The sequence below is a fragment of the Sciurus carolinensis genome, chromosome 12 (genome assembly GCF_902686445.1).
Source record: "Sciurus carolinensis chromosome 12, mSciCar1.2, whole genome shotgun sequence".
Taxonomy (NCBI): domain Eukaryota; kingdom Metazoa; phylum Chordata; class Mammalia; order Rodentia; family Sciuridae; genus Sciurus; species Sciurus carolinensis.
Window position 1 is genome coordinate 7903686 of NC_062224.1, and position 25002 is coordinate 7928687.

General features: G+C 46.6%; 1 protein-coding gene across 2 annotated transcripts in view; it reads right to left on the reverse strand.

The window, feature by feature from the left end:
- Adarb2 (adenosine deaminase RNA specific B2 (inactive)) overlaps positions 1-25002 on the reverse strand; it is a 481547-nt gene that overhangs the window by 60616 nt on the left and 395929 nt on the right. For both annotated transcript variants that reach the window (XM_047521791.1, XM_047521790.1), the window contains one exon: positions 7981-8095. In XM_047521791.1, coding sequence (XP_047377747.1) covers positions 7981-8095 — 115 coding nt within the window. The remainder of the gene's footprint in view (positions 1-7980; positions 8096-25002) is intronic.

Genomic DNA, 25002 nt, shown 5'->3' on the forward strand with positions numbered 1-25002 from the left:
TCCTGCTGAAGGGTGCATAACCATTTGCCAGGTGACAAGGGAGGAATAGCCACGCAGGGGAAGCAGCCTGCGTGAAGTCCTCAGGCTCTGGAGGGTGAGTTGTGTAGCATTCCGAGCTCTGAGGTCAGGATGTGGGGGACCCCAGCTCACACGGTACCAGCGCTGCTGGTCTTCTTCCCAGAGAAGAGGCTAGAAGAGGACTGGGCAGCAACCTGGTCTCTACCAACCCTGAAAAAACTAGCACTTCTTGCCTAAAAGACACTAAGTAAGCTGTCAGCCTTAAATTTTTCTGATCAGAAGAATCTCTTGTTCCCAGGTGCCTGTGAACATGCCCTGAAAACCTGTCTTTAGCAATGCTTCCAGGTTACGCTTGTGACCAGGTGAACCGGGTGAACACAGGTATGTGAAAAAGGCAGGTGCAAATTTTAATTTTTTTTTCCAATTGGCTGTGGGATGTCATATGGGCACTTGAGCAGTTTAAGGACTGACAGGCTGTGGTTTTGCATGCTGACACACAGCAGCTCTGCTTACTGACATTTAGCCACGGAGACTTGCAGTGGCTAACAGGTACCTGTAAAAGATAACGGTAGGAGCAGAAGCAGGAAATAAAGCAATGGACAGAATATCCCCCTTTAGGTTTAGTGCAATAAAAGTCCCTAAGCTGTACGAGCTAAGAGTCCCTGGGTTGTTGACAAGCCTCTACCCATACAAGGAATATCGGATGCACCCTCCAATGGAATTGCACCAACGCCTTTGCCTGAATGTATCCCAAACTTGCTTATGGATAAAAGTAGAAGCCCTGCTGCACTGAGATTTTGGGAGTCATCCCTCGGGGCCATGACACCACTAATAAAGTGGAGTTACCAGATCTGGGTGTCCTGGCCCTCATTTCCCGCTATAATATGAATGCAGTTTGGAAACAGGTATTCTTAACCAAAGTGGAATTTTTAGGTAAGCAATTTGAACAAAGAAACCACTAACCCTGAGAGGCTGATTCCATGAGGTTGAGATTTGCACATCTATTGTGCTCAACAGGTTCAGGGGTATCTGCAAAGAAGCCCCATGTTGTGGGTACCTACAGGTACTGTGTGACCATTTGCCAGTGTTTCAAAGGAGAGTGAGTCCGTCACTATCTCATTTTATGGATAGCTGTGAAAGCCAGGATTTCTAAACACCAGTACTTAGTTGTTAGATAAGTATTGTCATCAAATACTCTTTAATTTCCTTGAAAAAGAGAAAACAAACATTCCCAGAGGGCAAGCTCAGCTTCTGCTTTGGTGCTGCTGAGACTGTCCATCGACACAAGCAAGCTGATTGGGCAGCAGTCTTGGTAAGGAAAGACCATCAGCCCTATTGCTCCAAGGCCTTACTGGGGTCAAAATATGAAGGAGGGCTTGGGTTTGGGGGGAAAGCTGCTGCTACTTTAACACTCTGGATTTTTCCCTTTCCAAAATGATGTGAGCTTGTTTTGTGGCCCCAGATTCACAGGTAACCCCCATGGGGAACGAGGCAGTCTCTGGTCCAGGGAGCCATGTTATGAGGTCTGCTCTCTTCAGCACGGCTGACAGTCACCAGGTCACCCGTGTCCGGCACTGTAGGGGATGGGTCTGTTCATCGTTCACACACGCTGCACGCCCCATGTGGGCACAGCTTGCACAGCTTAGAGAAAGGCCTGGCCGAGCCCAGGATCAGGGAGGAGGCTGACCATGCATGTGACCAAGGACTGCCCACAGCTGTGGACCCCAGCACAACCAGTCAAGGGTTGGGGATGAGACCCAGACACCAGCTGGTTGGTGACTTTTCCACCCACACCAGGGAGGTGAACGTCCCTAAACCCCTGGGCTGGAGGGAGGTCAGGGGTGAGCCTGGGGAGGGAAAGGGAGAGCTACCAGCTTTCCCATGGGTCTCTGGTGGGAGGCTCAGGGCTCGCTGGGCAGCCCGTTTCGGTTGGAGCAGCACGGTCCACCTCAAGATGCTTTACTTCACACAGGTCAGTGAGTCAGACACAGTAAGCACCCATCAGAAGGCAGGATGAGGTGAATTGGATACAGGCAGCATCCAAGCAAACACACACACTGACACTCATGTTTCAGCCATGAACTTGACTTTCACAATGAGTCTTATGTTTTCCCTAACTATGACTTTTCCAGATTTAACTTCTGGGAGCTCGGGCTTGGGCAGCCAGCAGTATTGCCTGTTGCCATAGAGCTTCCTACACTCTCCCAACGATAGGGAGTCACTCAGTCATTGCTCTGTATTGTGACTCAACAACTGAGAGGGAGTGAGGCTCAGAAAGGCAGAAGCAGGTTCTGTTGATGCTTGCCCTATCAACTGGCTTATCGAACACCTGGTTCCCATCCCTCCGCCCTCGCTTGGATCTGCTCGAGGAGTTGAGTGGGCTGGTGACAAAGTTCCAGCCAGGAGGAGTCTGCAGGAGACGCTCTCTTTCCTGCCCTGAAGAGGGCTGGCAGTGGTAACTGAGCAGATTCGGGATGGGCTGACTGCAAAGCCAGGAAGTTGTAGACCCTGAAACCATCGCGGGCCCAAGCTGAGTGAGTCTGCTGCTGCTGTCCAGCCATTGTTTATGTGACACTAATAAAAAGGGATTTGTTTAAGACACTGCTCATCAGCTCTCAAATTTCCTGCGGCCAGACATGTTCCTAATTGACACGACTTCTAAATGCATGGAATATACCTCAATGGCATACATTAAAAGATGTAAGGTGACGAGAGGAGCTTATGAGGGGGTTATTAGTTAGGTCCCCAAACATCAACAGTGTAAAGGATTTCACCAGATATAAATAAGGATGCAAAATTTTGCATTTAGTGATATGTTCCATGCCCTCCTCCTACTCCCAAGACAGAAGTGGAATGCCATCCAACTCTGTGCAATTAATAGATTGAGAAATCTCCTCATCTCCCTGTTTGAATTGGGCTGAGCTTGCTCTTTGGCCCATTAGTAACTCATTCTTTTATATCAAAGGAGCAAATATGAAGCACCTGGTCTGATCGATGAGAAGTCCTTTCTTTTGTACACCAGCGATGACTGACAAGGTCTCCTCACTGGCGTTCAAACCAGAAATAATGAGAGCACAAAGCCACAGCTCATAAATGATTCATGTTCTAAGTATTTTAAGTGTCTGTGCTTTCTGTGTCTGTAAGCAAGCTTGATATTCTCATTTGTGTTCTCTGCTCTTGTGCTCTGTTTGCAAGAAGGCAGATATGGGGTCATATTTGAAACAGTTCAAAGGGAAACTCTCATGCAGGACCTAGAACTCTGACTTGACCCCTCCGTTGACCTCGTAATGCTTCCTAGTCTTTTTTTTTTTTTTTTGACCCAGCTGTGTGTTACTTTGGGATCAAATCTGGTTGGTGACTCAAAACACTTTTCCTTGGTTAATGACCTCAAAGTTACACCCTTGAACCATGCTGCCTTGAGGACCAAGCCTTCAACATGCAAGTCTTCAGGGACACTCCAGATCTGAGCCATGACCCTCAGGTATTTATGACAGTGACAAGACCCTGACTAAAGGACCACATTAAGCCATGAGATCTTGTATTTCCTGGGTGTGAATTCCCCCCAAATTCCAGTGTAGAGACGTCTGCAGCAACCCAGCACCTTCACTGCTTCCCACAGAGTAGCCCTTACTGCATCAGTTCGTGTGGATGGAAAAACCTTGGGAATTTCAACATAGGGTCCACTAGGTAGAAAGGAGTGGGAACTGTGACCCCAGTGTCCACGTTCGAGAGTCTGCAAGTGCTTCAAACGGTGACAGCTTTACCCCGATTCACATCTGTTCAAAAAGCCCTGAACCTTTCTGAGTATTTTTATTATACTTCTGGCCACACAGTGTGTGTGTGTGTGTGTGTGTGTGGTGGGGCAGCCAATGATAAATCACAGTGCTTTAACAGCCAGGCACGATGGCTTTCTCAAGTTCCCGTCCTTCTCTCTTCTACCCTTCTTGGCTCCTTGGCTCTGTCTCTGTATTTCTTCCCTTCCCTTCTTTCCACAGCATGCTTAACCAGACCATTAGAACCGATGCCTCTCCTTATGGTGAATGTGAGCGTTTTCGCTTGTTAAAGACCACACAGTCTAACACCCCCAAATGTTGCCTGGCACTTAGACCAAGAGCAGTAGTCGTGTTCTTTCTTAATTTTTTTCTTCCACCAAAGAACTTAGTATTTTTTTTTCCACTAAAATAAATAAAGAAAGAAAAGAAAAGAAAAGAAAAGAAATCATAGTTTAAGAGACTAGCACAAAGATGAGGTCAGTTTTATCACCTTGAGTTACAGTGTTGGATTTTCCTTGCTCGGTGAAGGCTTTTGGGCAATTAGATTGCAGCTGGAATTGAATGCTCAGTTATGAGTTAATGATCAGAAAAATGAGAAGCGTCTGAGCAGCTTTGAGAGTAGTATCTGGTCTCAAAACCATGATGCAAAAGTATTTTCTTCTTCCCTTTTAAAAATGCACTTGCTTCTAAACACTGCCTTATGAGAAGGAATAAATTAAAGCATTTTGTGAGGACTTAGCTGGTGGTGAGGGCTATCTCTCTTCTCCTTGGTTAATTTAGCTTTGAGGACTTTTATTGGCACCTCGTGAATTATTCTAGACTAAACTATTTGTCTCTAAATGAGCCGTGAGTAGGGTTGGGGTGGGACAGATGTCCAGTCGGGAACTGATTTTCTTGCCCTTTACCTTAAGGAAAGGTGTCTAGTATAAATGGGTCAGTGTTCAGTCTACACCAGGGCCAGTCAGCCACAGCGATGTACAGTCTATGCTGCATTTTGTAGTCTGAACCTAACAGTTGCAACCAAAGATTTAAAATCAATTGCCTATCAGTACTCCTTATTGTTCCAAGATGTTGGCTTCTGTGAATCTTAATGTGCCTGAACAGATCCATGGAGACATGTCATCTACTTTACATTTCTTTGTATCCACTTAGCAGTTATTAAGATCAATTTCTGGAAACCCAGTTGATAATTTGCCACCTTTCATCATGGCATGAAGCCTCTGTTAGGGGATTTTTGTCCAGTGCCTTTGTTTCAGCTTATCTTCCTCAGGCCTTACTGAATATAAATAAAAATATTCTGCTTTTAATTTCAAGATCAAAGTGATTGCTAGTCATTCAGAGAAGAAAGCGGACAGAAAGGTTTTGAGGTATTGGGGAGTAACCTACTTTATCTGGATTCTTCTAGACTCTGGTGAAGGTTAGCAGACACAAATGCTAGTCATATCATGAAAACAGGTTTCAGCTGTACTTAAACTGTCATGATTTGTCAAGTGCAAATGGGAAAATAGCATTTAAATATCAGCTTCATCTGGCTCAACATAGCAACAGATTCTTTGCTAATGCTGGAAACATGCCTCGCACAATACAGAGATAGACTACCTTGGTGCTCAGGGTAGGTCCTGGGCAAATGCAGCCAGAAAAGCACATTCTGCACTTCAGAACTTGATAACATGAACGACTGTTGTTGAATGAATTGTGTTTTTCGTATTTCTCCCAATAAGACGGGACTGGTCACCGCCCAGAGAGTTTAACATTCTTAGCAGTTATTCTGAATCATTTTTGTGAATTTTCCATGAAATCTCTGAACTTATAAGTGTCCTGGAAAAAAAAAATACGCACCTCTGAGGTATGCAAGCCGTGTTCATATATTGAAAATTCAACAAAAATGTGTATGAAGGAATGAATTTGTCAAAGAAAATACAAGGAAAAAATACACAAACAGCTTAAATGTGAAAGGTGAAAGAAGAAGAGAAGGTGAAAGGCCACTCCCACGGGTATTTGTATGAAATTAGAAAATACCCAAGTCAAAAAACAAAACAAAACAAAACTTTTTCTTCTTTGGGCCAAGGTGGGTGCTGGTGCCCAAGAAAATGTCACTCAGATCTGTCATGTTTCTCCACAGATTTATCAGATAAGAGATAATGGAAAAAATCCCTTCAAAATACTGAAAGAAAATAATTTTAAGCTTAGAATCCTCACTTAGAGAAACTGTTAAGGAAGTAGAGAGAAGCAATGCAAGGCATTTTGAGGTATGTGATTATTCCCCAAGTTCATCTCCTATTCACTCTTTAAAAGGATGTCATTTTCGAGGTTGCACTGACACAAGGAATAAACCAGAAGAGAAGAAGGACAGTGACGAAGAGAGCGGATCTAGACTAGAGGAGACCTTGCAGGTCCTCGGGCAGAGGTTCCTGAAGGAGAGCCAGGGGTGGAAGTGGGTCCCATCCACAGACTATGATTCAGAGGCTACGTGGCTTAGCAAACAGGCCAAAGGCTCATTCATATATATATATTTTTTTTCTTTTTCAGTAAGAAAAAAAAATATTCTAGGTGGTGTGCATGTCGCCACCTCCAATGTTACCATTGACAAAATGGAACAGCTTTGGTTTAGGCCAGTGCACTGTATTTATAAAGTGATTTTCAGCTTTCAAAACATTTTGTACACTCTGTCTTTCCAAACAAATGACATTGGGAGGAAGCTTTGCTGTTTTCATTTTACTAAGGTGCCTGAAATGGAAAGTCTAAATGAACAATGTGCCCTTATTGGAGAGGCCCCAAGGGGTCAAGAATGACAGGAAACACATGCCAATCATCTGATTTGTTAAATTGACTTTTAGCATATCTTTGGACCTCAGGTGATAGTCTTTCCAGTCCTGGCCTTGTCTGTGCTGCAGAGTCGTGTGTGAGAGTTGAAGTACTCAGTCATTTTTCACTTAATGATGATCGTTCTATAGCAGGCCATTAAAACTCATGCAAAACTTTGGAAATAAAAACGGTTGAATGTGAATAACTAGCTGGTTAGTTACTGTAATTTGGTAATTCGACATTTCCCCTAATCTGATTAATTTCTCCTAAACTTATTAAAGAGGTGACTTCCCTGGATGGGTCAGTCTTATTTTCTAGAACGTAATTTCATCTCTAGGATCAGTTCGTGTTGGAGACTCTTGACAGAAAGGAGGGTATTCATAGGCTGGTTCATACCCCAGCAAGAGGGTCTTGGAATTCTCACGAGATGGCAGATCCTGTGCAGTGTGCCCCTCTGTGTCTCTGTGTACCCCTCCCCTGTCTGCTGGTGCCCCTGTGTCCTGCCCCTGTATCACCCTGTGTCCCTCTGTGTCTTCTGCATCCCCCTGTGTCCCCTCTGCCTCTCCTGTTCCCATCTCTCCCTCCCTGCATCTCCCCTGTCTCTCCCATGTCTTCAGTGACCCTGGGTTCTGTGTTCCCCTGCCCCTCAGTGTTCACTCTGTGTTCCTGTATCCTTCTTGTGTCCCCCTTTGTCTCTCTGTGTCCCCTCTGGTTTCCCTGTGTCCATAGTGTCCTCTTATGTCCCCTCCTTTCCCTTCCTCTGTCCTCCCACCCATGGAGTGATCACAGAGTCTGCACAGACAGGCCCACGGATGCCACCGTGGTGGGAACCAGACACCTTGACAACCCACATCCTTCAGAAAGATTACTTCCACCTCCCTCGTCCAAGTGGGCTCCACCTCCTTGTCCTGGGGCCGGAGACCTGTGGTGACACACTGGATCCACACAAGGGGCAGCATTAGCTCCTGGTCGTGGGCACATTAGGGCTGACAGGGAGGTGGCAGCATCTTAACAATCAGCTTCAAGTGACTTTTTTGGTGGCCTGTCTGGTCTCAGATTCCAGCTTTTACAAATACAGCATCATTCTTGAAAATGAGGCGTGGGGACATGCCTAATGGGCCGGATCAGCCAAGGCCATTTCAGCCCGTCTCATGGGAACTGAGAGGAGCTTATGCAATTGGGACCTGGCAGGCTAATTACGCCACCACTCCCAGCGTGGTGTTGCTGGTCAGAGTCGGTCACTGACTTCTCTTTGCTCTGTACTGTCTTTCTTGGCCACATCTTCATGGATACAGAGAATCTCCTGGCTCCCCCTGTCAGGTACACTCTAACATTCCTTTCTTTGGAGAAGAACACCTTCACAGGGAAAGGAAGAAGTGGTTACCTTTGGTCATGACGATTCCTGCCAGCGCTTTGTGGCGGGCGTGCACGGATGTCAGGCCAACTGTCAGCTCACGGAACTTCTGCGTGACCAGCTGGGACACGGAGTCAGCGAATTCCTGAAAGACACAAGCACCAGGGCTCTTTGAGGGGTGAGCAGAAGCAGCAGGTGGACAACTTGCTCTCATGACCTCTCCCTGGCCACGTCCCCATGCAGGTGTCCAGGGGTGCCACCCACAGGGCACCCCGTGCCACCACATGCATGTGACTGCTATCTGTATCACTTTGCCCCATGGCATTAGGAGGCAGTCGATTGTGATTAACCCCCAGTGTCATCCGGACAGAAATCCAGATCAAGAGACCTTGGCATGGGAACAGTGCCCAACTCCTCCCTCTCCTGCCCCAAAGAGCAGCAGGCTCCAAGGAGTCTTTCAGGCAGAACTCCATTGAAAGTATCCTGAGAGGGAGGGGGGATTTGCGCATGTCAGACAATTGGCCGCGGCTTTCTTGTCAGTATCACAGAACCAGGTTTAAGTAGGGGGCACCCCTCAGAGTACTCTCCAGGCTCAACAGCTCTCCCAGCTCACGCCACAACCTCTTCTCTCACCTTCCTGCAAATGCACACACAAACACACGTATGTACACGCATAGCACACATTGCACACAGAACGTCCATACTCACAAAACGTGTACGCACAAGCACCAGCACGCACACATGTGCACTCATAATACACAGTGCACAGTATGCACATGTGCAGATAGGGGAACATGCACGTATGCACATAGATGCATGCACACATGTGCACACACACACATGCACACACAGATGTGTGCACACCAAGCTGGACTCACCCCCTGCTGAGCTGTCCTGAAGCCACCCCACATCTCTGTTAAAGTAGTGCATGTCAGTAACAAAGCTGCCCAGCCCAGAAAGTGTGACTTCCTGGTCACCCTTCCTCCAGCTCCTCCAGGTCCTGTGATTGAAACATCACCTTTGCCTAAATATGAGGCTCCATGACTTGTCCTGGGGACAACGTGAGTGACATGACGGTCACTGACCTTGGAGCAGGGAAACCTTCTGGGAGTCTCGGTTCTGCAACCTCTCAGCTTGGGCAAGTCACTCAGAACCTCTGAACCCGGTTTCCCTCCTCTTTATTTCCATCTGACAGTGTTTTTGTGAGGAGCGAATGAATCACTTCTCCTTAAATGCTTAGCACAGTGCTGCACACGTGGCAGGTGCTAAAAGTGATGCTCCTAGCTATAACTTCTATTGTGTATTTTCCCTTGGTCTTTGCTGCATTGACAAAATCATTATATAATCAAACCATCAATGTATCCACAAGGTGGGTAAACAGTTCATTTTGGGGCATGAATGGATTTTCATATTTCCAAAAGGTACATTTTGATACTGTAAAAAGGCATGGAAGCAGATATGGACATATTTCTGATATAAAAAGATAAGAGAGATAAAGAGACAGTTTTCAAAAATTCCATTTTCATACAATAAAACATACCCATGTGAAAATAGGGCTAGCACCTGCCGGTTACCTCTCCCCCAGCCAAGTCTTTGGTGGTGAAGGTGGGCAGCCGAGAGGGCTGGTGCTGCCTCTTCTGGATGCAGCCCCTGGATTCCTGGGCTGTTCCCTGTGCTGCTGTAGCTATTCTGGCACGTGCTTGTTGCTTTCAAATGCACCTTAAGTAAATATGGAAACCCTATAAAGGACAGTTGCCACACACACTCGGCTGCCCCTAAGTGGTGGGATGTTGGGAGGAGCGGCGGAGGAGGGTGAGCCCTGCCTCTTGGGGCACTGCTGTGTGCTTGAGGTCTCCCTGGTTTCTCCTCTCTCCCAGGCTGTTTGGCATGATGCCACAGAGACATGGAATTTTAGAGATGAGGCTTGGAGGTTGCTCTAGGTTGTCCTGGAAACTGAGGTCCAGAGAGGCCAGTCTATGTCCCCCAGACACCTTGTGTGCTGGGTTCTGGAGCGGCTGGGAGAATAACCACAACAGGGGTGCAATCTCTCCCAGCTCTGGAGGCTGGAGCCCAAGGTCAGGTCAGCAGGGTTCACTCCCTCTGGAGCAGCCGGGCAGGATCCCTCCTGCCTCTTCCAGTTTCTGGTGGCTCCAGGAATCCCTGGACTTTGGGACACATGGCTCCGATTTCTGCCAGTCTTCATGTGATCTGCTCCCCTGCGTCTGTGTCTGTTCCTTTTCTATTTCTTATAAATACACTTATCTAAAAGCACTTAGAACCCACCTGGGTAATCCAGGATGAGCCATCTCAAAATTCTTAACCTGGTTACACCTGCAAAGACCTATTTTCCAAAGACAGTCTTTGTCATCAGATCTGATGTCTTTGGGGGGTTGCTGTTCGGACCCCTGCAACCTGCCATTTGTCCTTCCACCTCACACTGTAAAAGAGAGGCTATTTTTCACAGAGGCATGAATTTGGTTAATTTCTACTTGTTTTGGAAGAGCCTCATTCTTAATTTAAGTGAGAAGAGGAAGGTGTCGATCTGATTTGCCTGGGTGCCCAAATTCCAGCATTGTGGATGAATGTCCACAAAGACAGGGTCTGACAACAAGTCAGGACCCTGTGAGGGGGGGCCATCTAATGCCACCTGTGCTCTAGAATTTGGAGCCCAGCTCTGAGCTGGGCTGGCAGGAGGCCCAGGCGCAGGCTGCCTGTGGAGTCCCTACCTCCAGAGGGTGTGAAGTTCACAGAGCGAGAATCCCAAAGCCCTCAGCAATCACCTTGGCTTTTGAAAATCAGCCGCTCACCCCCATATCCAAATGAACAGCGAAGAGGTGATATCAGTAGCCCCTATTACACGTGGCCACGTGTCAGGCTTGGGGCCACCATCCCTACCCTTTCAGGGCTGTTAGGTGTCTCTGGAGGGAGGAAGGATTCCTGAGGCCCGGGTTCACTAAGACAGCCTTGACCCAGAACCTGAAGATGGATGGAGTCCTGCAAGGCCCTGCAAGGCCTTAGGGTGTGAGGCCTGGGCTGGTCTGGGAAGCAGGGTGGGGCTGGGCCCTGAGCCTGAGCACCTGTCCCCACTCTCACTTGCAGGTGGGGCTCAGGCAGAAAGGTGTAGGGGTTCCCATCTGGTCAAAGAGAAGCTTTGACTAAAGCTGGTGTTTGAGATGAGCCTTGAGGGCAGAGTGGGATTTGCTACATTTCTTTCTGCAAACTTCCACTTCTCAGGTAAAAGAATGAATTTTGTTCTCTCTCTGAACAGCCCCTCAGCACATCAGCAATTGAGGAGAAAACCCATCTCCCGTTTTACTGGCGGAGGCATCCTGAGCTTTAATTGTGGGGGAATGCCTCCCATAAGTGGTTGGGATGCATCGTGTGGGCAGAGGGTGCCTTGTACAGTTTATCACTTGTCCTTTTACCCTCTGGAATCAGTGTCAAGTTGTTCACATACGTTAATCCCCACTCCCCAAGATTTTAAGTGCTTCAAGGGCAAGGCAAAATTGTCTCTTTTTCTTCTAGAATACCTTCCACAGTGCTGGGCATCCGATTCCTGTGCATAGTGCGTCCCACTGAGATATTCTAAATGGTGCTTTCAATTGTTCTCCCTTCTTTATAAAATCAAGTTTCTCTATGTCCACGTGTGATAAGAATGTCCAACATTGCTTTGTGTCTCCTGGATAAGGCTTCCTAAGTCCCTCAGAATAAGCTGTCCCTAAACCAGCAAGAAATGTCATAGAACAGGCAATAACTGGCTCTGCTCTGGAAACCTAAGGACAGCTCTGCTTCCCTTAGAGATGGGAAAATACCAAACGGGGATAGCAGAGACTTCCTGTGCCAGACAGAGCTGGGTCCGATGTGGGCCGTGCCCCATTTGATCCTAACAAGGAAGGCACTAATATCGTCCTTTTAAACCAACGAAGCCATGCTACCAAGTCACACGGTCAAAATGTGGCAGACACAGAACTTAAACCCAACAGATCAGACTCAGACCCTTCTTGCTGAACCGGTAACCAGATCACACCGAGGAAAAGCAGGATCCTCTGGAGCCCCCTCACCGGCTTAGCTCCCTCGGGTGCAGATTGAGCAGCACCTTCATAACGAAATGTGACTGAATGTGCACCCTCATCCTGAGAAGGGCCAGAATGCAGGAGTCCCCATGGTCCTTGGACACCCTCCAGGTCTGTATCCCAGGATGCTTTGCACCCATTATGAACTAATTAGCCCTGAGCCACAGCCATTCCCTAATGGTGTCATTTGAGGAAATGCTGAAGCAGAACAAATCCCATTTCCTCTCGGATTTCAGCATTTCCACAGATGAGGGCTTTTTGACTCACTCCGCTTGGTAAAGCACATAGGCCAATGGGACTTCAGGTGGACTGTGCTCTTCAGAGGGTGACAAGGACCTCTGGCGAGCAGAGGCAGCCTCCAACCCAACAAAACAGGGTGGTGACCTTGCTGGTGGGGAGTGTCCCCCAACTCGGCTGTCCCCAGGAGGCCTAAGATGCAGCTGCCAGCTGTAAGACACAGTGCTGGGCACTGCGTGCTGCACGTTTGGTCCTGGGAGGGTCAGCTGAAGTCCTCGGTGACTGCTTCCCTCCAGGGGTGGCATCTTGCCCTCCCCGTACCTGTGTGCATCCCTCGTGCCAGACCCTGTTTCTAAATCGGTCATGCCCCCCTGTGTTTGTCTCTAAAATCCTATTCTCAGCTGAAATGTTCCCTGTGTTCAGCATTTGGAGGTCTTCTCAGACATCTGCAGTGCCCGAGTTTATAGTGCTGGCAACATCCACGCAGGGGTTTGGCCATATTTTGTCTCGTGTGATTTTTTTTAACCATTTCCTGTTTTTAAAGATACAGCCCCAACTTAATGTTGCCTTCCTGGTTGGGGACATGGTTCACATTTGTTTTGGGGACATGACTCACGTTTGTTTTGCACTTTCTCAGTCCCACTCTGGTGATCACAGATGACACCGATCAGGGTGCCCACCTGGAATGGAGGGCTGAGTGTGTGAACATGTGAAGTGATTGGGGTGAACTTCAGACAGGAAGTGGCTGTCTAAAAAGGGTAGAAATGTCAGAAAAAATTTGGAAAATGTTTTCCATTAGTTTTCTCAAACTTTTTCCCAACTTTGACAGACTTTATCTGCTCAGGCTGCCACTGGAGAATATTAAAAATTGTGTGACTTTAAACAACAGAAATTAATTTTCTCACAGGGCCAAAGGCTGGAAGCCCCAGACCAAGGAGTTGGCAAGACAGGTCTGATTGCCATGTGCTCCCACGGCCTCTTCTCTTTCCCTGTGCCAAGGGAGAAAGAAGAGCAAGCTTGCCAGCGTCTGTCTCTTCTTTTGAGGACACTAACCCAACAGACCAGGGCCCTACTCTGATGATCTCATCTAACTATGGCTACTTCCTTTAGAGGTCTCACCTCCAAATACAGCCATATTGGTGATTGGGTTTCAGCATATGAATTTTGGGAGATCCAAGCATTCACTCCATTCCACTCTGCCCCGTCCCCCAAGCCATTTTCTTCTTGCATGGCAAAACATGTCCCTTTCATCCTGACAGTCCCCGAAATCTTAACTGATTCTCAAGACCAAAGACTCAACTAAAGAGCTTGTGCATTAAGTATGGTTGAGACTCCAGGTATGATTCATCCTGAGGTAAAATTCCCCTCTAGCTGTGAACCTGTGAAAATGAACAAGTTCTGTGCTTCCAAAATGTATAGGAGAGACATTCACATTCCGGAAAGGAGAAATGGGAAGGAAGAAAGAGTTGGTTGGTCTTAAGCAAGTCTAAGACCTAGTGGGGCCAATTGCATTCAGTCTAAAGCTTGAGAATAATCCTTTGGCTTCATGCTTTGTCCTGCATGTCCACTGGGTGACAGTGATACCCTAGGCAGAGAGAGAGAGAGAGAGAGAGAGAGAACTTTCTGATGTCTCATTAGGACACTAACACTATTGGATTCTACCCTCACCACCTCATTTAACCTTGATTACTTCCTAATTTGGTGCTAAGGTGCTGGTTGGCTGACCTCTGAACCTGGGCAGTCTCCAGGAAGACATAAAAAAAATCTCCTTACCTATAATATTTTTCTCTTTCTTCTTTTGAAACATTTTTTCCCCCAAGGGGTCCATGACATTTTTAAAATTTATTTTTTATTTTTATTTTTAGAGACTGCATTTTGATTCATTGTACACAAATGGGGTACGACTTTTCATTTCCACGGTTGTACACGGTGCAGATTCACACTACCATGACGTTTACATTAAGCATATTTTTCAACTAATGCTTTAGCAGATTTCTTTAACTTTTCTTACTTTGGGTGGTGAACTAATTAAAAGACAGAGAGGTTTTCAGTTGGCTGGTGAGGATTTGTCTCTATGATATTTAACTGGTATCACTTCCCATGACCACCTTCACGAGTCTGGCTTATGGGCTCTCACATGATGGCTCTTCACTGCCTTGATAAGATTGCAGGTGGGAGCGGCTTACCTTCCTTAAAAACCCAATTCTGAAGTCATTCTTCTCTATCGTGAGCAGCGACCTCAGAATGGGTCGTACTGGTGTCATTATTACAGGTTCTTTTAGGATCACCTGGGTTGTTTTTTTTTGAATTGGATCTTGCTGTGTTTCCCAGAGTGGTCCCAAACTCCTGGACCCCGGCGATCCTCCCACCTCAGCCTCCAGGGTAGCTGGGACTGCAGGTGCACACCACCACGCCCAGCCTCCTTGGTTTCTCAATGTGGGTCAGAGACCTACAATACCCTGGTGTTTGGTCGAATACCCGTATCTTATTGGTAAACCGAGGTCACTCGAAACAAGTTTGGGAGGGATAATTTTAGAGAATAGTTTATTTATTGAACTATGACCCTAAGTTTTGCTGGCTTTTAAAAGCTGGAGGAGATATTGTGAATAATCACATCTATCAGGAAGGGGAACATCAGATATGGGGTCCCAAGTTTTCTCCTTACAGACTTGCTTGAGTCTTTGAGGAAAAAACTGGCTTTGGAAAGGTCCAGAGCAAGCAAGCCCTGAAGGTTTTCTGCTTTGTAACCTACTTCTTAAAGAAAGCCCTGTCCCTTGCCTGCTGTCTCCATAGCACAGTTATTTTAAGTGATTGGTTTTAATTAAATAACATACATGATTGCAGCTGTATGTAGTTTTTCATAGTTGAATTTGTGGATGTAAATGACATTGTTCTTGATTACGCGGGGGTTAGAAGCGAGAGAGAAAATAGGGAGGCACAGGGAGGCCTACTCACTTGTCTAATTTCACATTAGGAGCTGTAATGTTTTAATCACATGGGACTTAATATATACAGTCAGTGTTGGTTACTGTAAACCCAACTAATCAGACTTTGCAATAACCTGATTTTCTTCCCCACCTGGCACTTGGTTTACAGTGGAAGGAGCTAAAATGCTCAGAAACAAACTTATGTCTGATTAATTTTATAAATTCAAATTTCAAGGTGTGCTTATGGAACTGCAGGGAGTTCATTCAATCTCCTAGGATTGATAGATGTGTTCAAATTTAGCAACAGACCACTTAACTTACAGAGTATTTTCTGAGCACATGAGCCAAGTTATATCTTATTATTACTTCCAAGATGAATGTAAGACACTTCCCCCTGACCTTGAGGACATAACCACCTCGTTGTATATTGTAAGAAATCTGTACTGTCATTGAATAGCCTTTTAACTTGTTCCAGGGTCCGAGGCTCTGCAGTGGCAAGGTGATGCTGGTAACCATGTCTACAGTGTCTGTCCACTTGAGGTTTGAACTTGCTTCATACAGGTAGACAAACAACCTATGCTATTTTTTCTACAAAGGTGGAATGCCAGGTCCTTTATAAAGTCTTCTCAAATGTCCAAGCTCTTGGTATTCCTTTTTCTCCAGATTCCATTTAGAAACTTTTAGAAGCTGTACTCTTTTGTTTTTTCTTTTCTTCTTTTGAACCTTGGATTGAACCTAGGCACGCTTAACCTCTGAGCTGCATTCCCAGCCCTTTAAAAAGAATTTTTTTTTTTTTTTAAATTTTGAGACAGGGTCTTGCTAAGTTGCTTAGGGCCTGGCTAAGTTGCCAAGCCTGGCTTTGAACTTGTGATCCTCCTGTCTCAGCCTCCTAAGTTGTACTATCACGTCTGACTTGAGCTGTGCGCTTTCTTGATACAGCTTGTCTGGTCATCTGCCTGTCTCCTATTTATGTCAATATATGCAATACAAGTGCTTATGATGTTTCTTAATTTTTAATTTTTAAAATTTTTACAGACTGCATTTTGATTCATTGTACACAAATGGGGTACAACTTTTTGTTTCTATGGTTGTAGACAACGTAGATTCACACCATTCGTGTAATTATACATGTACATAGGGTAAGATGTCTGTCTCAGTCCACTGTCTTTCCTTCTCCCACTCCCTCCCTCCCCATTTCCCTCTACATAATCCAAAATACCTCCATTCTTCTCTTACCCCGCCCCCCTTATGTATCATCATTCACTTATCAGAAAAAACATTAGCCTTTGGCTTTTTGGGATTGGCTTATTTCACTTAGCATGATATTCTCCACCTCTACCCATTTACCAGCAAAGTTCATAATTTTATTCTTTATGACTGAGTAGTGTTCCACTGTGCTTATGATTTTAATTGAATCCTTGTTGGGTAATGGTAATTATAGTGAATGCCACTGAAGACTCACTACCTGCCAAACAGTTTCCAAATGTTTTAAGTTCCTTTTTTTTTTTTTTTTTTTAAAGTTTATCCTTGAAAACCGCTTCATGGTTAGCACTGCCATTATCTATTTTCATTAGTGAGCCTGTGGGTTATCGCCCAGGTGGAAGTGGCTCATGACACATGCCCTCCGTACGGCTCATTAGTGTAGCTATGTAGATATATACAGAGGCCACTTCTGGTGAGTGTTGGAGGTAGGGTGGTCAGCGAAGGCTCCCTGGGCTTTGAAGGAGTCATATAATCTAAATTGGCAGGGGTTAGAGGAGCAGGAAGATCTAGGGGAGGCCATCATCTGAGAGAATGCAGAGGTGAGGAAGCCTACAGGTGGGATCTGAACATGGGTAGATCAGGCAGAATCCGCGCGGAGTAAGTGACGGGAAGCAGACCACACAGCTGCCGGGTCAGCTCGGCACCGATGCCAGGCCACGCGGTTCCTTTAACCCCTGAGGAACGCTGCCGAGTTCGGCCCTCTTTAAGGGAAACACGTCCCCCTCCAGGAGAAACCAGCAGGCACTCGTCCTGCATGGAGCTCAGATACCAAGGGAGGAGTGGACTGTGTGCTGAGGGACGCTGCGCCGCGGTGTAACCGTGCTGTGTGTGGAAGGGGTCTGAGTCATTGCAGTCACCGTCAGGTCTGTAGTTGTGATTTCCTTAGGAAGGAAGTGAGTTGCGAGGACAGCCACGCCCGGGAGCTGACGCACCGCGCTGTACCGTGGCTCTGGGAATGCACCACCAGCGAGGGCAGCGCAACGCTGTTTGCAGGCGCTTTGCTTTCCTCGAGCTCTGCGGGGACTGCCGGTCACTTCATCCACCGTCGACTGCGTCCTCAGGGATTGGTCCTGTCACGTGCGTGCAGAAACTGCCGTGTGGGGAGCTTTGGTCATTTGGCCAAAGTTTGAAAGCAAGTGAGTAGTTGAGGCGGAATGGAGTTGCTGATGTCTGGGTGCGGAGTCGTGGCTGTCAATCTTAACACACAAAGTCTGCTGCTCCTGAAGGTCTCAGCAGCCTGACCATGCACTACAGAGCCTTAGAAATTAAAAATGAAGTCCGTCTGCATAGCTGAGCTCTGGTCCTTGAGGGACGGGGAGGAAGGTGGGTCCTACAGACTCCTCCATGTCCCTGAGGGAAACAGCAGCGAGTTTCCCATTCCAAGGGGATGCCCCTCCAGACAACCTTAGGGTGACATCGGCTGCCATCCAGATACCCACCTCTCTCGGTGGACAGGTTGGAGAGGGGCTGAGAGAGGCTGGACAGAGGATAGAGGGATGGTGCTTTGCAATTTAGAAAGCCCTCCACAAGGAGACTCTAAAACCTGCTCGAAAAAGCCTGAAAAATCAACAGAAGAGTCATTTGCAACATAAATTCTCTGTTAAATATGAAAAAGAGGGACAGCCAGCTGTACTCATTATTGTTGGTGATTTAGCAATTTAGAAAATGCCTGCTAAAGGGTCCCTGGGTAGCACAGTGGGACGAATGTGTCTTCCAGAGCCATCCTTAGTCTCCCAGGCACAGCTTCTACTGCTGGGACAGACACCTAGAACCTGGCACAGCAGCTGGCTTCTAACAGGGCAGGAAGGATGTTGGTCTTGAGATCGGTAGTGGTGGTGGTAGACTCTGGAGAATCCTGAGGTGGTGCCCTGAGCTGCCCCTGAAGCCCAGATGAGCAGAGATCCAAGAGACCCAGCACTGAAGCTATTAATGCACAATTTGGCACAGACTGGACATTTGGAACAGAAACGGTCATAGGAGAGATGATTTGGCTTCTTGTTAAATGATGGTGATAATCAGGTGCTTCCGACTCCAAAGGTTAAGTGGGGAAGCGGCCCCATAGTTACTGAGCTGTGCATTACCGTACTTAATAGTAGAATAAAACAAAACAAAACGCTGTGTTCGCTTGTGCGTTGTGTTGCCTGCGTTTTGCCTATTGGCCTCGATTGCCATGGCAAATTACCAGCATTATTCAAATCAGAAAAGTAATCTTTAAACGGGAACATTGCAAGACTCAAACTTTATGCATTCCTAATACTAATATTTTGAATGGCATAAATAAATAAAATGTGCTCAAATTTGCAACAGCAGTCCTCGGGGTAAAATTGACATTCAGCCAAAATGGTAGGGATATTAAAATCAATAGATTATAAGGGAGAAAGCCTTTGGTAAATATTTTCCTGTTGAAATCCTATCTTTGGGTTTATAATGCTGAAATATCAAAAAGGTTAGATTTGCATATGGGTGGGGTAAGACTGAATCTGGAAACCAACGGCAATACTTCTCCACTGTTCCTTTCTCCTTCGAACTTTGTTCGGTAGCATATTGGGGTGGTGTGGGGGTGAAAGGGAACTTGAGGGAGCATGCAGCAGAGGGAGTGAGGGCCAAATGTCCACACGGACACGGAGAACCTCTTCAGTGCTGCTCAAAAGATTAGTGCTTCCTCCTGAATACTCCATGCCTTCCAGACTGGAGAGAAGCTACTGGAAAAACACCCAGCCAGAGAGCCAAAGGAAGGCTCAGAGGTAATCTGAGAAAACAGACGATGATCTTCCCTGACTCCCATCTTGGTGTTTCTGTGGGAATGGTAGCCTTTGGGACCTGGTAACGAGTCCTGTTTGCTAAAAATTACAATAAATCCTCATTAATTTCAAGATCAGGGACTGGTAAAAAATCACTGTCCAACTAAATAATTCAAATTATCTGACTATTCAATTAGTCTATATTTCAAATTACCTAGAGACCAATAATGAGTTTGGTTGAAGGTATGAGAAGTGAAAACCCTTTATCAGAGCCATGGTATAGTAAGAGAATCCCTCTGGGATCAGAAATGGATAAGTTCTGCCACCATCTTCCCCAACTGAGCAACCACCAAGGGACAGTTAGCTCTGGGCCATTGGGTTCTTCACGTCATATTAATGACCCCGCTGGTTCGAGGTTCTGAGTTATGGCAGAGACCTATGCTTACAACAATGTCATGCAACGTTTCTGGATAATGTATTTTTTTAAAGGGTGGAGAACATGCTATGTCCCCAAAAGACACAAGAAGATATGTGTTTTAGAAGCACTGATAGCACCATGATTGACAGGTAACAGCACAGGATTGTGTGTGGCTTTTCCAAGGTCTTTTTTGTGACTGTGTCCTCATCTGAATATTCTGGCTGGATGTACACGGATTCTGAGGCTAGAAGCAACTGTATTTGGCATACTGTATTTTCCAAAGATGGACCACCGACATCTCCCATCCTGCTGGTTCAACCTACCAGTGGCTCGCCACCCTTCCCATCCAGCAGTGGGCTCTGTGCTGGCTCCTGGTTGACTGTCCCCACCACTGCAGTGAGGAGTGTCTGGTGCAATGTGACTTCTGCAAGGCATCCTAAGACGTGACCCAGGCGTGTCTTGTTCTCCTGGGAATCCTTGGAGAAGCCTCATGGAGAGGAGCTGAGGTTCCGCCACAGGCAGAAACTCCTGTCATCACAGGCTGAGCTCCTGATGACAGCTGGACTGATCTGTCCCTGCCAGTAAGTGGGGGGTGGGTCCGCTGGCTCTTGACTGAACTGCCCCACGTAATGCCACATGGAACAGAGATGCAGAGATGAGCCATTCCTGTTGAGTCCTGCCCTTAATGGTTTGTGAGCAAAATTCATGATGCTATTGTTGTAAGCCATGAAGTATTTTTTTTTTAAGTTGTTGATGGACACAAGACCTTTATTTATTTATTTTTATGTGGTGCTGAGGATTGAACCCAGTGCCTCCCGTGTGCTAGGCAAGTGCTCTACCACTGAGCCACAACCCCAGCCTAGCCACTAAGTTCTGGTGAAACCCTATATAGCCAACACTGCTGTGGCTAAGGTATTGCTAAACCCGGAGAGCTTACACAACCTCGGGCTCTCAAACGGGCACACTGAAGTCACACTGATCCAGATTTAAATCCTGGCTCAGCTCGTTCTTAACGCTGAGTGATGCTGTGACCATCATTTATGCCTTGTTTTCTTCATCTTGGAAATAGGAGTTGTACCTACATCACCTAGGATTGTTTTAGGGTTAAATGAGAGAGGTGGTCTAGTTCCTAGCACTGTGTATTCAGATACGAACTGTTGTTCTTATGATTGTCCAACCTTGTGCGAATGTAAAGTTCTTAGAAGAAAAGCAAAACTCCCCCAGACTCATTGGCATCCTCGGTGGAGTTCAAGTTTTCTCAGTAGTGAGCTGTTCCAAGGCGGCACGTTGGAGTCACCAAACAGGTGCAGGGATTTTGAGAAGCCGCAAGGTCAGCACAGCTTTCCTGAAGCATTTGTGTTAAGTGGCTCACTGGTGTTGTCCCTCCACCCCAGCTGGGTGAACAACATCTGGTCACACAGTTGCCCGCATGATCCCCTCCCAACAATAGCGCTCACAGTGCCGTTCACTCTAGAAGAACCTAAATGACGAGTTGAGCTGCGTCATTCTCTGTGCTTCTGACTCTACACCCATGGACACAGATGCTGGGTATATTTTGGATCCAAAATCAAACTTCAGGGGAAAGTGCATGTATAGCAACTGGTTCAATTAGTTATTTTTAGTGAAAGCATCAATCAATTTTTGATGAGGAAATGCTCATCAATTAAACTCCTTGCTTACTCCTCCCCCCCCTTGCTTACTCTTTTAGTACCTTTAAATTATTTATTTATTTTTAAAACTTGGAAGCCAATATTTCAGGCAGCAACACAGACAAGCAGCAAATAAATGTTATTTGGAGTCGTGTTGTCCCACACGGTAAGCGCTTGTGCCCTGATTCGCTCTCTTCTGACTTAGGTGCTCTTTCTTTTTGGATTCCTTAGCTCAGGTCACATTACTGGGTGACTGTTGACCTGCTCATTGTCCTCATCAGACTGGAGGCCCGAGGATAAGAAAGTGCCATCACAGCGTCTGGCGAGTGCACATGGCCTGCTCTGATCTAGACGTGGCTGTGCCTTTGGGCGGTTTCCATGTGCGCACGCTGCCTCTGGAGCCCTCCCCTGAAGGGACGTGGGAAGGAACCGAGAAGGAGTTTGTCAGCGCTGTCCCTGCGGACAAGCTGCTGTCTCCAGGCTGGCCTGGGGAAAAGCCATCATGGAGATATGATTGCTCAAGCATTTCTGCTTTTATTTTACTTCTATAGTCGTCCCCTGGGGAAAAGAATCAATCAAAGTTTATTGAGCAAGCACTAATGAAATACAGAGATAAATAAGACAAGGTCTCTCCATAAAAAGACCTATGATATGGAAGAGGAAACACAAAATAGTTTGTGATCAATGGTAGCCCGTGTTTCTCAAGGGTTCACTGTCTATCAGGTGTTATTCTGAGTCACCACCCATGAGTGTTATTTCTGTGAATCTCCATTACGATCTGAAAAAGCAGTTGCAATTACTAAACTATTTTATAGATGAACAAGCTGCGGCTGAGAAAAATAACATTCCATGTCAAGAGCACGCAGATGGTAAGTTTTGGTTCCAGGATTCATACACACTCACTCAGACGCCTTGGCCAGTGTCACCTTAGAGATGCTGTGGAGAGGACGTTCAGGGAGAAGCTGGGTCCCACTTATGTTCCAGACAAAACAAGCCTGTAACGTCGTGAACACAAGGCACTCATGTCGAGAAGAGCTGAGACACTTCAAATCTGTCTCTTGCACAAATTTGGGGTTTATGACCACCTCCTATGTAACAGTTTAAGGGAGCCAAAGACTCCTGACTTCCTGAGATGGGCAAGCAAATTCCTGCATTCCGGGCCACCTGGGGGGCTTCTTCGGATCCAGAAGCCCCATCCCGGTTGACTGGACCAGGGCTGCTGATGGTGCAGCTCTGCTGATTCTATGTACACTGAAGTTCACGGCTATTGCATAGACATGGAGGAACCTGAAGGAGCTGGGGGGAAGCCGGTGTAGGACGGGGGACTCCATCCACAAAAGCAAGAGGGCAGGAAGCCAGCTCAGGCAAGGGGCTGCTGAGCTGGCCCGACAGGGACCTCCTGACAGGTGGGAAAGTTCATTTCCTAGGTGGGAGAACCAGAAGGACAATCTTCTCAGGAGCCTTCATGCTGATACATGAGTTGGTCTTGCACAATGCCACTTCGATGATAGGTCTCCTCCTCCCCCATTCCTGGTGTCTCTCGGGACCAATCACCTGCTCCCTGTGCTGAGGCTCTCTTCTCTCTCCATGGTCAATGCAGGCCTCGCCCTGTCCCCCAACACTCCTGGGCAACAACAGGCCCCTTGAAGGGAGACTGCGTGAACCTCACTTGTTGCTGTTGATGGAAACGTGTCCCAGTCAACCAGTCCAACCCAGGGCCAGAACAGACAGGTTCCCTCCACTCTTGGTCCTTTGCTGGACAAGAGAACTCTTGGCCAGGGGACAAAGAGGTCCTTCAGCCCCATGACAGGCTGCGTTAGACCTGACATGGTGGTTGGTAGCATTTTTAAATTCCAATTTTGTAGGCATTAAGGTGCTTTAATCTTGGATTGCTAGTGTGTCTTGATTCTACAGAATTGGGAGGGTAGGGAAAATGAAGAAAATTGTGTTTTAAAATTAAAGGACCTGGTTGGAGTAAAGGGGGGGAGGTAGTTATGTACCTAGCTGATGCTTTATGGGTACCAAAGTCTTTGCAAGGTCAGGAGCTGACCTATCCACCCTATGTCTGACAAATCGATTCTGCCCTCTGCTCTTTGCATTTATTTTGTGAATGAGTTTGGACATTGTCCAGCTCAGCCGCACCTGCTGGGAGAGTGGAGGGCAGAAAGCAGCTGAAGTTCATGGGTTACTCATGAGCAGCACCACACTGTGAAGGTCCCTCCCTCCTGGCAAGAGGGATGGTATTGACATCAACACTTGCAGATGGATGCTGGGCTCCCCAGAAGCTAGGCCCCAGGGGGGCAGGTACTTGCACCCCTGTTACATGAATGAGGTGACCAACAGAGATGCCAGTCCACTCAAGAGTTGGGTCAGTCAATGGATGGCGGGGGGAGGGTTAAAATTCAAATCCCAGTGTATGAATCTGCGCTTCAACATCTGGGCTCTTGACTAGGCTATCGGAAATGCCTTTCAAGGGCTTTTTACTAATAGAGGATTTCAGACAAGTCTAAGGTAGGAGATTCCAAATAGGTCTTGAATAAATGAAAGGTGAAGGTTGTGTGCAAAGATATCTGTCCATCTACCTTTGACTAATTGATCCACAATTTCCTATGTTGTTAGATGTCCACAAATCTATTTACATATTGTAACAGTAGTTTCTGCTTTAACAATCAATTTCAAATCAGAATCCCATAAAAACACAGAAAATAAACTAAAAATTGCATTGGAAAGATATAATATATATATATTTTAAATTGGTGCTTTCTGATCGTCGCAGAAAGACATTTTTGAGTCTGGTTTAATTAGAATCTTTAAATTCTCATTAGCGTGATCGTGTGAAGATAGTAACAGATGAGGCCCTCGGTTTGGGGTTGATTCATGGCTGTTTGCGTTCATCTGGATCGAAGAAGACATAAACCAGAAGAACTGTTTCGAAGCATCTAGAGGAAAAGATTCCCGTGGGAAAAGTCACTGCTCCATAAAGAAAGTAATATTTGCTTCTCCAGCTTTTGTTAACTTTAAGAGAAGTTTTTCAGTTGTTGGCTAAATAACAGGGAATTTTCATATTTGTTTTGCAAAACTCCAGCATGACTTCAAATGTCATTCTGGCTTCGACCGACACAAAGGAGAGGCCCTCAGCCCTCTTTGTCTCATTACTCTGCCCCCTAATCTGCTTTCTTTTCCCTGAAAATAGCCTCTGGAGAGAAATGAAATAGATTAAAATGGAAAATAATTCCAAACAATGCATCTGAAGCCCTGATAAACCAGGGCGGAACCAGCCTTGCGCATTCCTGGGAGTCGGCACCGCGCTACCCGGTCTGCAGAGGATGCGCTGGGTTACGCCCCTCCTCTTGCTAGGTAGTCACCGCCCTTGAGATGCTTGGGTCCTGCCCACACGTTCTGTCTTTATTTCAGTTGCTTATTTACACATCTGATGCCTTATCGGAATGGAGCCATCTGAACTTAGCAAGAGCCCGACTAGATTGCAAAGCTCAGTAAGATTAAAAAAAAAAATCTTGAAAAACATGGTCCATGATATTTTAAATTTGTTTAATTTAAATACACTGAAAGGAGGATAGCCCCTTCAGGTGCAGTCTGGAGGAGCACAGGGGAACCCTTCAGAGAGAATGGTGCCCCGCTCCTTCAGATTGATGTCCGGTGTTGGGAGCGGCCGGGAGAGCGGAGGGCCCGGAGGACCCAGGACTGCGTGGGCGGAGCCTGCGTGTCTCTTGGAGTGGGTGCCAC